This window comes from Podarcis melisellensis (genome assembly GCF_964234715.1).
Source record: "Podarcis melisellensis genome assembly, chromosome: 7".
Taxonomy (NCBI): domain Eukaryota; kingdom Metazoa; phylum Chordata; class Lepidosauria; order Squamata; family Lacertidae; genus Podarcis; species Podarcis melisellensis.
Window position 1 is genome coordinate 10,891,616 of NC_138539.1, and position 17,123 is coordinate 10,908,738.

At 44.7% G+C, this 17,123-nt stretch overlaps 1 protein-coding gene across 2 annotated transcripts in view; it reads left to right on the forward strand.

Moving 5' to 3' along the window:
• KCNQ3 (potassium voltage-gated channel subfamily Q member 3) overlaps positions 1 to 16,500 on the forward strand; it is a 154,758-nt gene extending 138,258 nt beyond the window's left edge. For both annotated transcript variants that reach the window (XM_081918723.1, XM_081918724.1), the window contains 6 exons: positions 9,721 to 9,908; positions 11,417 to 11,519; positions 12,089 to 12,220; positions 13,209 to 13,307; positions 13,928 to 14,012; positions 15,095 to 16,500. In XM_081918723.1, the coding sequence (XP_081774849.1) occupies positions 9,721 to 9,908; positions 11,417 to 11,519; positions 12,089 to 12,220; positions 13,209 to 13,307; positions 13,928 to 14,012; positions 15,095 to 15,811 (1,324 nt within the window). In that variant the 3' untranslated portion in view covers positions 15,812 to 16,500. The remainder of the gene's footprint in view (positions 1 to 9,720; positions 9,909 to 11,416; positions 11,520 to 12,088; positions 12,221 to 13,208; positions 13,308 to 13,927; positions 14,013 to 15,094) is intronic.
• The last annotated feature ends 623 nt before the right edge of the window (positions 16,501 to 17,123 follow it).

Sequence of the window (17,123 nt, forward strand, 5' to 3'; positions counted from 1 at the left end):
GCAAGAAATGCAATACAGAAGAGGAAAATTAGAACTGTGAAACCATACTTCAATTAAAAGTGTTTTCTGGAATAATAATAATAAAAAAAAAATTCAGTAGATGTCAGAAGTTCAACAGGGAGGGAACCTGTCCAATCTCAGGTGGAAGGTAGTTCCATAAAATTGGGCCAACAATACCGGACACACAGCTCCTGGTAGCTATGAGCCATGCATCCGAACCATGGGAGACCAGGGTTCAAATCCCCACTCATCCATGAAGCCAGTCACTCACGCTTAGGCTAACCTACCTTACAGGGTTGTTGTGAGGATAAATGGGGGAAAGGTGAACTCTCTACACCACCTTGAGCTCCTTGGACAAAAGGTGGGATATCAATTCATTCATTCATTAAATGGGGAGGGGTGATGTGAAGCCCAGAAGGTTCTCCCACCCCCCAGATTATTGCACCCACAGGGGAAGCAAGGTGTAGCACAACACACGCAGGCAATCTGGCCTCACTCCCTACTGCTAGGGCAGCTCCCAAGTAAAAGATTTCCCTTGCTGTGTTGCACGTGAAGGCATAAGATTCTCTGGGAGAGAAGGAATCCCCTCATCTCCTTCTCCTCCAGCCTTCAACTTCTAACGCAGAGAAGGAGGTGATGAACTGGCTGGTTTCATCTCTCTCTCTCCCACCCAACCAACCAACCCAGATTGCATTATGAACTGCAGGACAATGCTTCCTTTCCTTACCTTCAGAATTATGGTGGGACTTGAGGTGAGCAAACCTGGAAGAAAACTGGATTCTGTTGTAGAACATCAACTGCCATTGAGGAATTTGGAAATTTTGAAGGAGAGCAGTCTAGCCCATGATGGGATAGGTTTGGAAGGAAGGAAAGGATATATGATTTATTAATTATACTTCTTCTTACTCACTTGAGGAATACTAGAGTCTAGTTTAGCAGATTCTGAAATGCACAAGGGTTGATGTATCCCCTTTTCCCTGTCTCCTGCTCATTTTGACCCACCTTAGTAGAAAGGGCTGTGGCTCAATGGTAGAGCGCTTGCCTTGCATGCAGAAGCCCCAGGTTCTGTCCCTGACATCCTTAGGTAGGGCTGAGAGCAGCCAGTGTCTGAAATTCTAGACCAGCTGCTGGTGGTTGTCATAGAACAGGGATAGGAACCTGCAGCCCTCCAGACATTGCTGGACTTCAACGCACATGCCAAACACTACTAAACCTTAGGTTACGTTACTAGGACTTCAACGCACATCAGCCCCAACCAGAATGGCCCAACGGTCTTGAGTGATGAGAATTGTCTTCCCACAGCATTGTGAAGGCCATAGGTTCTCCATCCTTGATGCAGATAATACTGAGCTAGAGGAACCAATGGTCTACCTCAGCTTCTTAGGTTCCTTTATTTATCTTTTCCTTAGTTCCCTCTGCTGCCTCCATCTCTTTTCTTAGCCTCTAGTTGGTTTTCCCTTTCATAGCCTCAGATTCCCTTTTCTCCCTTTAGATACAAGTCTTAATACACTGGAGGTAATTTTTGGAGTCCACCAGAAGCTGATGTAACATAGGCATTTCATTCCACACCATGAGAAAGCCTTGTGGGTGCAAATCCCAATTTGCAAATTCTAAGTGGAATGGGCTTCTCCTTGATTTCTTTCCTGGGTAGTGTTACAGATCTGCCAAATTCAGTCCATTGTCTTCTGCCATTGTCACCTCTTTCCACCCTTTCCAGCAAAGCAGTTCAGAAAGAGCAGGCAAACAGACCTTCAGATGTTGAGTTGTGTTACTTTGAGGCATGGTTTCTTTGGAGTCAGGGATGCAGACGTTGTTGGACTACAACTCCCATCATGCTTCACCATTGGCCACGCCATCTGAGGTTGGTGGGAGCTGGGGTTAAAAAGCATCAGGGGGCCACAAGTTCCCCACACTTGCCTTAGAGGTTCTCCTGGGCTTCCAGAGCATTGTGTAAGTCCGTCTTACGTGTTTTTGATATCACTACCAAACAATACGCAGCTTGGTGGAGCTGAGTTCAGCCATGTTGATACATACATCTTTCTAATGTAGTAAAAATCAGAGCAAGCATGGCTGTCTTGTGTTTACAGTGTTAAGGCTGCAAAATCTAAGAATATAACTGCTATATTTTTGTTCAGTTTTTATTGGTCTTTTACCCCTCCTCCTGCAAAAAAAAAAAGGCTGATAAATGGAGGAAGAGGCATGCTTTGCTCTGCCATTTGTTATTTAATTATTTGGTTATGAACTGCAGAATCAGACAATGAACAGGGGAGTGTCTGGTTTGCATGCTGAGAAGGAATTGCTTTCAGCTGTTGCATGAGTGGTTCCAAAGGCTTATTCAAGTTCCGTTCTGCTTACACATTGGAGGCAAAAGTTTGACCTCCGCTATCCTTCCCATTAACTTTCAGATATTCAATAATATTCAAATGCTTTGTGGAGAAGCTTCCGTTGAAGACCTTGCAATGTTTATTCTAAAGAACTTAAGTAAAGGCTGGATCATGGTTTGTCATTATGAGAAGAAGTCTGCACAACCCTTCAGCTAACCCTCCTTTGTGCACATGAGATTCTGCTTTCACTTTGAATCTGCCACAGTTCCTTGTTATGTCCAAACTCAGGAAACTGTGGTATGTTTTAACTGTGATTAGTTTAAACAAATGAGGATTTCAAACTATATAGTTTGATAACTTGTCCTGCCCCATTTGGACATTGTGCTATTTGTTCTATTTCCCCCTGGTCCCTGTCTTTACAACAGCTTAAATTTTCTCTGGGTTAATCTGTTTACAATTTAACAAGCCTGAATATCTATTAGCATGCGTTGACTGGTTGTTCCTACATAAGATAACTAATTCTGTTTAGGCCAATTCTTCTCAGAATAAGACTCCCTCGACTCCGGCTCTATTCTCTTCCTCTTTGAGTTGACCTGGAGGTCCTAGTCTAGCTTTGTCTTTTCATCTTATCCATAGAGTCTCTATCTCATTCAGATTTAACCATCCATCAATACTTCTACAGCTAAGTATTTTTATCACCTGCATTTACATTTGCTGTTCAAGCTGTGTTCAAGTTCAAGGGTGGTTTACACGAAAGTGTGGCATGGATATAAGCTTATCTGGCTGGAGGAACACCCAGCCCAATGTGGGTTGAGGTCAGAACATAGTTAAGTAACCACAGTTAAAACAAACCACAGTTCCATGTGTAACAGGGAACCGTAGTAAGTTCAAAAATGAAAGTGGAAACCCAGTTCCCTCCTGTGCACTAAGGACAAGGGTGTTACATGGCATGGTCATTCATGTCATCACAAATGAGTGTTTGCCATTACGTCTGATTCTGGCTGCTGTACAAGAGATGATCTAGTGGAGGGGTAGTCAATGTGTTGCCCTCTCGATGCCGCAGGACTACAGCTCCCATCATCCCTGACCGTCGGCCATGTTGGCTAGGGCTGATGGGAGTTGGAGTCCAACAACCTCTGCAGGGCACCATGATGGCTACTCCTGATCTCATATAATGGCTAAGAGCAGTACAGACATTCTGGTGAGCACAGGGTCAATCCTAAAAAAATGAGTTCATCTTTAGTATTGTGTGGCAAAACATGCCCATGGCCTGGTGACACTGTGCTCTTCATTTCACTGTCCCCTGCCCTGCATCATTTTTGTGCACACTAACTGGTGAACCCACTTCTCTCACCTTAGCCTCTGCTCTCCAGGGGTAATGCTAGCATTATTAGGGATAATGATATTGTGCCATTTTACAGGATTGCTCTACAGTTTACTGGAAATGACCTGTGGGTTGGGTTTTGATGGCAACTAGGCAGCCGTCTAGGGCACAGACCTCAGAGGGGTGCAGTCCTGACCTTTGAGGGGCACAATTTTATACAGTTTATTTTTAAAGATATACATTCCTGATAATATTTTACTTTTATTTTATATTTTGAAGAATTTTACCATTTCCACAAGACATCTGTTTTTGAAAATTGAATTTAGCATATATATATATATATATATATATATATATATATATATATATATATTTGCTTTCGTAGATTTTCACGGGTACAGGAATGCAGGTTTTGGTGTCCTCGGGTGTCTTCCCGTGTAAAAGTTGGGGTGTCTAGGCGACGTTTCGACGAGGTCTCACTCGTCATCTTCAGGCTGGTGCTTTCGGCTTCTTGTTACTGGAACAGAGCAGGATCTCAGTGTTTGAGTTCCTATAAATACTGTTGAGGGGGTGTGGTGTATAGCCTCCAATGTTCTGGGCAGAGAGGAAGTTCCCAGGCTAGTGTGCCTTTTCTTCTTTTGTTCCTTAATTACTTGAGGGATATCTTGAGTGATTTCTTGAGTGATATCCTGAGTACCACTTAGGTGGGTCATTAGGTGTGGATTAGTTGCTAAAGTCTTTGTGTCTTGACCTCTTGAACTTTGTGAAGAGTTTTTCTGAGAAGATGGCTGTACTGCACTTAGTTGTGCTCTGGCTTGGCTTCGTGTATAGGGGCGAGCTGTGGTTTTGTGGCCTGTGTCAGCCAGATCTGTGTAGGGATTGCAGGGGGGTGCAGCATCCGGAGGTGCCACCATGGTTTGGCTACTGGATGGTGTCTGTAATTTATCTGTGGAGAGGGTCTGGGTTTGGGTCTGGTGTGGTTGATTGGTGATGGCGTTCTGTGTGCCTCTGGATCTGGTGTCAGTTTTTGTGGGGAGGGCTAATTTCCAGATGTCTGGCAAGCGGGATGTGTCGTCACGCTTGTTCATGTTGTGAGGGTGTTTCTCTATCTCGATGGCTTCCATGATTATTCTCTTGTGGTGATGTTCCATGTTAAAGAGCAATTTGGAATCTGCAAAATTAATTTCGTGTCCTGTTTCTTTCATGTGTTGGAAAAGAGAGGAAGTTTTTTCTTCTTTTTTGACGGCATTCTTGTGTTCTGCGATACGTGCATTTATTCGTCTGTTTGTTTGTCCAATGTACGTGGCTGGGCAGACTTTGCAGGGTATTTCATAGACCCCTTGGTTTTCCAACTGGATTTTATCCTTGGGGTTTCTGAGGATATTGGCTATTTTTTGGTTGGTGCAAAAGGCTGTTTTGATATTGTGTTTATGGAGGATTTTGCTAATTTTATCTGTAGTGCCCTTGATATAAGGAAGGAGGGCCATGCCATTGTTTTCTTCTGTGTCTTGGTTTTTGGGGGGTGTTTCTTTTTGGATTAGCTTCGTAACCCTGTTTTGCTGGTATCCATTGGCAATTAACACATTTGAGAGATTCTGTAACTCAGTTGTCAAGTGGTCTTTGTCAGCCAGGCGTTTGGTTCTGGAGATGAGAGTCTTGGCTACGGAGTTTATTTGTGCAGGGTGGTGGTGTGATTGTGCATGTAAGTAGCGGTTGGTGTGTGTTTTTTTCCGGTAGATAGTGTGTCCTAGGGAGCCATCAGGTTTTTTGTAGATTAGGACGTCAAGGAAGGGAAGTTGGTTGTTGGCTTCTATTTCCATGGTGAATTGTATTTTGGGGTGTAGGCTGTTGAGATGTGTGAGGAAGCTATCCAGTTTTTCCTTCCCGTGTGGCCAAATTACAAAGGTGTCGTCAACATATCTGAGCCAAAGTTTGGGTTTGTGTTCTGACTTGTCTAAAGCATTGGTTTCAAAGTGTTCCATGTACAGGTTTGCGATGACCGGTGAGAGGGGTGATCCCATGGGTGCTCCTTCTATCTGTTTGTATCTTTGTCCATTGTGGATGAAGTACGTGTTGGTTAGGCAGTGGTTGGTCAGGTCCAAGATGTATTCGGGGGGATTGTATTTGTTTTGAATGGCTGTCAAGGCTTCATTAATGGGCACTTGTGTGAAGAGAGATACAACATCGAAGCTCACAAGTAGGTCATTAGGATGTAGGTTTTGCTTCTTTATTGTTTCTATGAACTGGAAGGAGTTTGGAACGTGTGAAGAGATGGATTCTGCATAGGGCTGAAGTTGCTTGGCGAGAAATTTAGCGAGATTTTGTAGAGGTGAGCCTATGGAGCTGACTATTGGTCTGAGTGGTGTTCCTTCTTTGTGTATCTTGGGGAGGCCGTAGAGTTTGGGGCATCTGGATGATTTTTCTCTGGGGATGATTCTTAGCTGGATTTCTTCACTGATAGGAGAGGCTTTTATTTTGGATTTGGTGGTTTTTTGGTGGTTTTTTTTTAATTTTGCAGATTCCAAATTGCTCTTTAACATGGAACATCACCACAAGAGAATAATCATGGAAGCCATCGAGATAGAGAAACACCCTCACAACATGAACAAGCGTGACGACACATCCCGCTTGCCAGACATCTGGAAATTAGCCCTCCCCACAAAAACTGACACCAGATCCAGAGGCACACAGAACGCCATCACCAATCAACCACACCAGACCCAAACCCAGACCCTCTCCACAGATAAATTACAGACACCATCCAGTAACCAAACCATGGTGGCACCTCCGGATGCTGCACCCCCCTGCAATCCCTACACAGATCTGGCTGACACAGGCCACAAAACCACAGCTCGCCCCTATACACGAAGCCAAGCCAGAGCACAACTAAGTGCAGTACAGCCATCTTCTCAGAAAAACTCTTCACAAAGTTCAAGAGGTCAAGACACAAAGACTTTAGCAACTAATCCACACCTAATGACCCACCTAAGTGGTACTCAGGATATCACTCAAGAAATCACTCAAGATATCCCTCAAGTAATTAAGGAACAAAAGAAGAAAAGGCACACTAGCCTGGGAACTTCCTCTCTGCCCAGAACATTGGAGGCTATACACCACACCCCCTCAACAGTATTTATAGGAACTCAAACACTGAGATCCTGCTCTGTTCCAGTAACAAGAAGCCGAAAGCACCAGCCTGAAGATGACGAGTGAGACCTCGTCGAAACGTCGCCTAGACACCCCAACTTTTACACGGGAAGACACCCGAGGACACCAAAACCTGCATATATATATATATACACACACACACACACACACACACACACACACACACACACACCTTGGGGGTAGGTGCAAGTATTTAACCTTACCTAGGATGCAAAATAGCTTTTCCTGGGCCACAAAATAGCCTGGTGCCAGCACTGGGGATATTCCAAATGCAATATCATTGCCAAGTATTGTTGTCATTATTATTGAAATATCTGAAATTGTTAATGCAGACCATGCTTAATGCGTGCCTACAATTGATTATCTGTCTATTTAGGATCTGGGGCATCTAGGACTGAAACACCTCAGAACTGGCACATCCACACTGTTTATTTGAATGGAGTTGTGTGAATTGATGTCTCTTCTCTGCATTTGCTCTGCACCATTCATACATTGCTGATTTTCTTCCAGTGGCTTTCTGACATGATGGCACAACAATATTGTTCAAAACCCTATTTTGTTCATGCATTATGTTTTCTACCTTTTGGGGGCAGACTGTTGCACATATTCCTTTTTTCCAATTACTACCTGGTCCGCGGTGAACTGAGTTGCCTTGAACATGTCTAAGACCCATGATTGACTCAAGTGTCATCACACATTTGCCCAGTTGTAAAAACCTTGTTTGCAGAAAAACATGGTGGAATTAGAGTCCGGTTTGGAATTCTCCATGCTGCAGGACTCCATGTACAGCATCCATTTGCACAGTGATCATGAGAGAGGATAACATAATCTTCAAGAGTCAAAACTATTGTCTTGACGTCCAAATTAACAATCCCAGATCCTGTACAGTGGTTGTATGAGCCTAGAACAGGATGAATGCTCTGAATCATAGCTTGTGTGTTTATGGTGGAACCACAGGGTCTGCTGAAGCTGAACCATCCCACTGAACCAATTTCACTAGATCTCCCAAGTTGCCTTCTAGAATCCCATGCAGATTATTACCAGGCCTTGCAGTGGGCATGTGGGAAAGGCAAGTACCGTCTGGAAATGTCATTTAGGCCACTCAAATGTTCCGTACAAATTTGCAATGCACCCCACTGCCAACAATTGTGGAGAATGACACACACTGGAAGCATTGGCCGCATGTGTGCAGAGACCTAATACGACACATTTGGACTTATTGAAGCCCCTCGGATCCAACCACATATACAAATCTAGCCCAAGACCTTTTGCTGCCCCAAAATGACTGGACTGGGGTCAAATTCTTGCCATGCACCTGAGGCAGTCATAGACCACTTAGTCATGCTTCACCCCAAACAACCCTGGGAACTAGCCTGCTAAAGGTGCTGGGAATTGCAGCTTCACTGAGGGGTAAGCTACAGTTTCCTAGATTATTTGGGGGAAGCCATGACAAAGTGGTATAGGAATGCTTTAAATGTAGGTGTGACCTGCTTCATTGAATACTGGTGATAGAGCAATGTCATCTACAGAGGCAGCAGGCCGGTTTAGGGGGCCTTGTAGGCAGAGGCAGAGGAAGGGGGTGTGATGGGTGCAGGCCACCCCGGTTGTCACTACTGAGGGGGTGACAAAATGCCAGGTGGCACTCACCACAGGGCCTGGGAGAGACGCGGTGGCTCAGGCACACACAGGTTCTGTGCTGCCCAAAAGGTCTACCCACTGCCACCCCCAGCTGAGTGGGAGGAGGCAGGCAGACTCTGGAGGTCCCGCAGTGTGGCCCACCCCTATGGGCGGCTTACCTCACCCTCACCCCTATAGCCAGCTCACCCTATTCCTGGGCGTACTGCCCTAGGCACCCGAGCGGCTTCCTCCGCCGCTGCTTGTAGGACACAATTCTGTTCTTCCACAGAGGGGAATGGGGCTTAGGAGAGACAGCCAAGGGCTACTACTGCTTCACAACACCTGCGATCTCAGGCTGTCTCCTCACTTGGCCCAACGGCAGGGCTGGCCCTGTCTACAACTGAGATGGCCATTTTCCAGCCTATGTTGTCCATTACTGGGTATGTCTCAAGTACCTTCCAGAATGGACAGAATATTCTCCTCTATTGGCCAGGCTCCTAGTATTTATACCAGGCCTCCTAGTCAATCCAGAAGCTTCAAGCTGCCAACCCATCAAAGAAAAACACCCCTCTTCCCTCTCTTCTGCATCCAAATGAGGCTCCCAGACTTTTGGACTAGTCAGCTAAGTCAGCTTCAGCTCATGCAGTTTTCAGTTCCATCCCAGAAGCACCGATTTTTGAGAACAATTGCTGCTTTGTCCAGAAGCTACACATTCCACTGCAAATTACAGTTGGCTCACCATTCAACAGCATCCTCACAGCTCATGCATTTTGATTGACAAACTGGAATTTTGTCCTTCCCGCAGCATTCTTCGGAAGTGCCTCCCCAGTGCCACACGGGGGTGCTGAGTGACTGAATTTGTTAATGTTGGTGGACTAGAATCACATTATGTATGGCAGATCAACCGGTGGATTCATTTAACCCTGGTGGGGTAACCTAGTGGGATTGCTTAGCAAATCAAGTATCATTGTTTGCAGGAATCCTTGCTGAAACACACCACGATTCATTTGTTCAAAGAAAATACTAGCGGTGCAAGTTCAGCCAATAAATATGTGTGATTAATTCTTCAGTAGGGTGAGTGCGATGTTGGGTGGTCCATTGATGGCATTTTATTTGAAGACCTATGAAAACATTGATTTGTGGGTTTATACAGTCAGCTGCCATGTGGTCCTTAATAGTATCCTTCATGCATATGTTTGCTTGGGATGTAATGCATTAGGAGCACCTTGAAATGCAGGTCTGTGTGAGAGTGAGGGGGAAAATGATCCCTTTTCCTTATTTTTTTAGCCAAAAGCTGGGTCTCTTGGATCGGGTTCGTGGTACCAATACTAAAGGAAAGCTATTTACCCCTCTGAATGTAGATGCAATTGAAGAAAGTCCTTCTAAAGAACCTAAGACTGTTGCCTTGAATAATAGGGAGCGTTTTCGCACTGCATTCCGAATGAAAGCTTATGCATTCTGGCAAAGCTCCGAAGGTAAAAGGTTCACATTGATTTCTGCTTTAATTTTCCCGGGCTATTTCACCGATCACTCTCTCCATTTTCTGAGTCCCTTTGGCTGGAGTTGAAATTGAATGTTGCACAAATGTATAATCTGGCAAAGCTCTGAATTTTCGGTTGCGTCTCTCTCTCTCTCTCTCTCTCTCACACACACACACCCTGCTGAATTTTCAATTAGGAGGACATTTTCAAAACAGCAAAATCTTACTTCTTGTTGTCCAAACAAAGTTCGATCACGAGCCCTGTTTGTTTGCTTATTATCACTTTGTTGAATATTTAGATCTTGGAATGAAATTTGGTGCGCACATTCGGGACACGATTCTGTTATTTCAGGTTTTAAAAACTAGTTCGACCCACACAACCATTTTAAAGGCGGAGGTGTGTGTGTGTGTGCGTGTGTGTGAACTATGAGAAAACACACCTCACAAAACAGTACCTTCCTTGACTCTTAAGACATTGCATTATGAACTTTCGCATTTCTCAGGGAATCCATAGCTCAGTTCACACACACATTTTCAAGAGTGTCAGGAAAGGCGTACACAACACTGTTCAATATTTGCCCTGAAGACAGAGAAAAAGAAATGAGAAGTAATGTCCACATTCAGGTCAACCCACCCCCCTGTATAGTAGTAGTGGTAGTGTGAGAGTGTGAGAGTAGTAGTGGCCAACATCAATTCTACCTTGTGAATTTGGTACACATATGGTTTGGCCCTTGAGGTCTTTTCTTTTGCTCCCAGGTTAAGTCATGTAAATACTGCCAGGTAATACGAAGAATGTTAATGTGTGTCAGAAATCCTGCTCAGCCACACATGAGGTTGTGTCCTCGGGGCTATCAGGTTGTTGTTTTTATTTTCGTTAGGTATTTTGTGGTTCTATATCTTGATTTTATTATGTGAACTGCCCTGCCCTGAGCCCCCCGGGTACAGGGCGGAATATAAATCCAATAAACAACAACAACAACAACAACAACAACTTAATTGGGACTAATACTTTAAGCATGGTTTTATTCAGGCAACACAGCTAATTAACAAGTGTCGAAAGAGTAGGGTTTTGTTTTGTTTTAACTAAAGAAGAATGCATGATGAACTGTTAAATTCAAGAGAACTAGTTTCTGACTTCTACATTGGTCTGGATAACATTTGGGAGCCATGGTTTTGATGGGTGGTAACTATGGGTTTGGGCAAAGACTTCCACTTGTACAAAGTAATATCATCTTCCTCTCCTCCTTTGGGCACCCCAGATCTGGTCTGGTCTGGGGGGTTCCACCAGACCTCCGAAGAATATTTTTTTGGAGGGGGGAGCATGGGGAGAGAATAATGGAATTTTCCGTTGTGCGTGCAGAAGTCTTGTGCTACTGGGACATTTTCAATGGATACAACCCAACAATACGAGAATTTAGCTGGTACTGTAGGAGCAGCTCCACTTTGCTCTGAACTCTTCTGCATCTGCCCTTCCTTCATGTGGATTCTTCACTCACCTTTTAGATGCTGGAACTGGGGATCCTCTGGCAGAAGACAGAGGGTACAGCAATGAACTCCTCATTGAAGACATGATCCCCACGCTGAAAGTGGTCATCCGAGCTGTCAGGTAAAGTCTGTGCTTGTTGTCCTCTTTTTGCCTCAGTTCAAAATATTGTCCCCTGTAAACCCGACCTTTGTGATGACTGCAATAGGGGAAAACTTGGTTTTTCTCGTTTTCCCAGTCTCAAGATGCATTTTGAGCTGGGGAAATGCATTGCAAAATTCAGAGAAGTGCAAATCTCAATGAGTGGCTGTGTTTCGGTTTGCAAATTGTTTTGGGAAGTGCTGCTTCACCTTAGTTTTTTGTTTAGAATAACGACACTATTTTTTAATAACGGCATTATGATATTGACAGTTTTATTTCCAATTGTAGCTACCTAGAGCAGCCCGTTAGCTAGTTAGAGCAGATGTTATTGGCTATACCTCCTGCTATGTATGCCAATTGGTCATGTTGAGTGGGGGCGCTGGGCGCTGGAGGTGAGCCAGCGTGGCAAAGGCTGAACTATGATTAGTGCAGCAGTCTAATAAGCAAGGCTGATATTTAAACACAGATACATATGCAATCCCTTCCTCCATGAGAATGGCGGGAACTAGCCAAGGGAAACCCCAGCGATCAACATTCTCTCCTTCTACCAGAATACTACAGTTCCGCCTCTATAAGAAGCGATTCAAGGAGACCTTGAGGCCTTATGATGTAAAGGATGTGATAGAGCAATATTCAGCAGGACACCTTGACATGCTTACCAGGATCAAATACCTTCAAGCGAGGTAAGTGGATCTGCTGCCAGTAGTGTGCTAAAGGTGTAAAGATGTTCAGCTGGCAAGGACTGCCCCAGAATTTCACAGTATGGATTAGAAGACTCTTTGGGGTTGCCAACCCAAGCACCAGTGATGGCTGTAGGAGATATTCAGAAGTTACCACTTTGTACAGAAAACCCTGCCCACATTTTGGAAGGTGCTTCAACTCACCCGTCCTCTGTCTGGCAAGAGAGGTACAGTAGCCCCGCAAGACGAATGCCTCGCAAGACGGAAAACCCGCTAGACGAAAGGGTTTTCCGTTTTGGAGGTGCTTCGCAAAACGAATTTCCTATGGGCTTGCTTCGCAAGACGAGAATGTCTTGCGAGTTCCTGCGGGTTTTTTCCCCCTTCCCTCCCCCTTTTTCCCAAGCCGCTAAGCCGCTTATCAGCTGATCCGCTAAGCCGCTAAGCCGCTTATCAGCTGATCCGCTAAGCCGCTTAACAGCTGATCCGCTAAGCCGCTAAGCCACTTATCAGCTGATCCGCTAAGCCGCTTATCAGCTGATCGTCTTGCAAGGCACCACTGTATATGTACATAAATTCCCACATACATCATGTCACCATGCAGTAAAGAAACTAAAGTTAAGATATTGACAGGAATATTATCGGAGAAACCATAAGCTTGTTAATGTCTGTAAAATAAACTTTTGGGGTTTTTTTGTTCACATTTAACAACTGTCTGGACTCAGTGTTTTACCAGAGAGTAACCGGTTGGTGGCAGCGGGAAAAGCAAGCACAGTGGTGGCACAAGGATTAATAGACCGTTAAGCGTCTGGGGGCCCTGTGTGATTGCCACACCCCCCCTCAAAAAAACCCATAACCAAATGGGAGCTAAAGCTATTGATGTATTTGGAAGATTTATAGCACACCTTTTGATTCTAGAATGTAACTGGGGCCGTGGGCCAACAACGAATGACTCACACCCGTTTCATCATGTCCTCTTACTGTCTTCTTTCAGAATAGATATGATTTTTGCACCTGGACCTCCATCCACTCCCAAGCATAAGAAATCCCAGAAAGGAGGAGCCTTCCCATACCCTTCGCAGCAGTCTCCAAGGTGAAATTCCTCTTGTGCACAGCTTGTTGAGAATAGACAACTGTCCAACAACACCTAGAGAGCCAGTGTTGTCCATCCATCCCTGCTGTAGATTTTACAAAAACCACAACCACCAAAACTATTACGTGAACCCTTGGAAAACCTGACCATTTCTGGAGCTGGAGGTGGCAAAAGAGGGAGATCCCCCGCGCAACATCTCAGCAGCCTCAGCACCGCTCAGTCCAAAAACCACATGCAACTCATTCAAGTTTCTGTGCTGCTCTCTTGCCCTGGGGCCAAGGAAGCACCTACAGAATGCACTGTCAAGCAGATCAGTTGTCATAGCACCACGGTCAGCTCCTGCTGAGCAGCATGCTCTGATGGGGTCTTGGAGCCTTTTGACTCCAGTCCATCTCTCCTATGTTCCGCCTCCTTTGTTGGAGAATTGCAGGTGCTTAAAGGGCCAATCCCCTGGCCTGGAGAAGGCCACGTCTCCTTCATCCAATGCCCTTCCACCATGCCACATAAGACTGGTGAGGTAGTGTGGGAAGCACTTAAATCCTTGGGCCCAGAAGAAGTGGAAATATGAGTGAAAACAACAGCAAAGGTTTTGCCTAAACTAGAGCCTTCTTTGCTTTTAGGAATGATCCGTATGTAGCCAAAGCATCGACAGTAGATCCTGAAGACCAAAGTATGATGGGCAAATTTGTCAGAGTCGAAAGACAGGTAAGGAATTCTCAGCTCTTCCCAAGTTTTCCCTATAACACCCACTTATAACATATAACAGTGTTCCCCAACCTTGGGTCTCCAGCTGTTTTCGGACTACAATTCCCATCATCCTTGACCACTGGTCTTGCTAGTGAGGGATGATGGGAGTTGTAGTCCAAAAACAGCTGGAGACCCAAGGTTGGGGAACACTGACATATAACATGCCTATAGCGATATATATGTATAACATGCTTATAATGATGAGATTTTGTATATCTATTTTGTACTGGTGACCATCTTTTTTGCTACAGTTGGCTGCAGAAGATGTGGAAAGACTTAGGTGGAGACTCCATACTTCCTTGAAGTTCGTGTTTGCATCTGGCCTCAGTGATGCGCTGCTTTCCAGATGCACTGTTGGTCCAGCACTTGAAAGCAAAAATGGCTTCCCTCTGCCATACATGAAATACCACCCTCCTGACTGAACATGCTTACAGATTCCAAATGGCTAAAGAGAGCTATTGTTAGGGGGGCATGTACACAAGCTTTTGGTACAAACTTGCTCAAAGAGAAGATGTAGAACTTATAGGTGAAAGCTCCTCCCTCCATCACAGCCTAACATGAAAACTCTGGGGAAAAAGGGCTTATCTTCTGTGGTGGAGCTCATGTTTTAGCTGATTCTGTAAAATCGTCCTGTTTAAAACCATAGAGAGTGGCTTCAAGTCAGTGTAGACTGTGGCTAGTCTGGCCCTGTAGATCAAGTGTGGGGAGCTGAATTACAACTCCTATCATCCCTGGTCATTGGCTATGCTTGCTGGCACTGATGGGAGTTGTAGTTGAGCAAGATCTGGGGGGCCAGTGGTTCCCCACCCCTGGTCTAGAAGTCGCTGGGCTACAACTCCCATCATCCTTGACTGTTGGCCATGCTGACTGAGGCTGATGGGAACTGGAGTTCCAACAAAATCTGGAGGATCATAGGTTTCCTTGCCCTCTGTCCTTGGTGGGGACCATGATCAGCTAGAAAGAACAATGGTTCCCTTCTGCATATGATTGGACTGCCAATTGTTCTTTGTCCTCCAATCTGATGGGCTCTTCTCTTTCAGGTCCACGACATGGGGAAGAAATTGGATTTTTTGGTCGATATGCACATGCAGCATATGGAGCATCTCCAAGTCCAAGTGTGCCCTTCAAAAGAAACTGTGTCCCCAGCAGAGGATAACAGATATTCTGAACTGAAGTCCATCATTTACAAATATTCTGAGCCTTCTATTCATGAAATGCCTCCGAGTTTCCACCATGTACCGGTGAACAAAGTCCCCCCTTTTGGCTTCTCGACACAGGGCTGCGACGTTGGCCCGCTCTCGTTGCCGTTGGGCGGTCAGAACTCCGGTAGGTGGCAGGCCATGCCGTTCTCAACTTCGTACGCTGAAAGGCCGACGGTTTTGCCTATACTCACCTTCATTGACCCCCACGTTTCCTACCGTTCCCCACCAGGAGACCTCCAGAGCCCCCACTCAGACAGAATCTCTTCCAGGCAGAAACATAGCCTGACGAGAGACAGCGACACTCCCTTATCCCTCCTCTCTGTCAACCACGAAGAACTTGAACGATCACCTAGTGGGTTCAGCATCTCCCAAGACAAGGACGACTTCCTTTTCGGGTCGAACGGGGGCTCAAGCTGGATGAAGGAGAAGCGCTACTTGGCCGAAGGCGAAACGGACACGGATACTGACCCTTTTACCCCAAGTGGTTCCATGCCTCTTTCTTCGACAGGGGAGGGCTTCTCTGATTCAGTATGGACTCCGAGCAAGCCAGTTTAAAAATTATCCAGTGGGGGTGGGTTGGGGGTGGGGTTGGAGTCACTGGCTGGCTTCTTCTCATAATGTAAACATAAACTTTGTATATCTCACTATACACACCCAAAGCTTCCTAGCTCATAAACCAACACACACACACACACACACAAATTTCACCAATGGTTGCAATGCATGCTGGTATTAGTGGTAGTCATCCTGCACCATTTCATACGGTCGGCTTAATGCGGTTTTCTTCATGCTGCCAAAACTAAGCGGTTTAGTTTTGAGCAATGGTTGTGCATGACTTTACACTATAAATGGTACAGATAATTTCTTCTGTGATTTTAAATAACAAAAAACAAAAACAACCCATAGCAAAAATGGATGTTTCTTCGGTATACCGAGGGCCGGGTCAACTCTGGGCACAAAAAGATATCCTAACAGTGGCACATGCTACATTTTTGTAAGCAGAGCAAAACCAAACACTAGGTTACAGAGCAATGCCCTTTTCAATATATATATGTGTGTGTATGTCTGTGGAATATTCCACCCTCCCATCCTGTCTTTCTGTACGTCGGTTTTCCAGTTTGCCGGCATCATTGTAATTCATTCTGTTCATCCAAATTTCCTTTGCCATATCCTTTTTTTAAAAAGGAACCCTGAGGGTCTTTTAGTCCAACACCGTGCAATACAGGAATCAGACCTAAAGAATACCTGACAGATGTTTACCCAACCTTTGTTTAAAAACCTCAAATGAAGGAGATCCCAGCAACTTCCGAAGGAGTCCGTTTCGCTGTGGAACAGCTCTTACTGCCCCTTTTGATAACTGAACATTCTTCATGCCCCTTCTGGTAAAAGAAGTTTTATATATATATATATATATATATATATATATATATATATATATATATATATATATATGCAGGTTTTGGTGTCCTCGGGTGTCTTCCCGTGTAAAAGTTGGGGTGTCTAGGCGACGTTTCGACACCCCAACTTTTACACGGGAAGACACCCGAGGACACCAAAACCTGCATTCCTGTACCCGTGAAAATCTACGAAAGCAAATATATATATATATATATATATATAATCATAGAGTGTAGGCACACTTTTCAATGAGAATTACATGTGTCCTAGCACTCTGTGGAAGCCTTCCTATCACCTTGAGAGCATCCATCTCACTAAACTTGGTGGGTTTCTGACTCCTTAAATTCCATTAATTTAAACAGGATTTTTAAGTGACCAAGGCTGCATTCACGTGGCACTTTATTCCATTTTCTTTTTAAAAAATCGATATATATTTTAATTAAATTTCCAATTTTTTTTTGCAAATTGA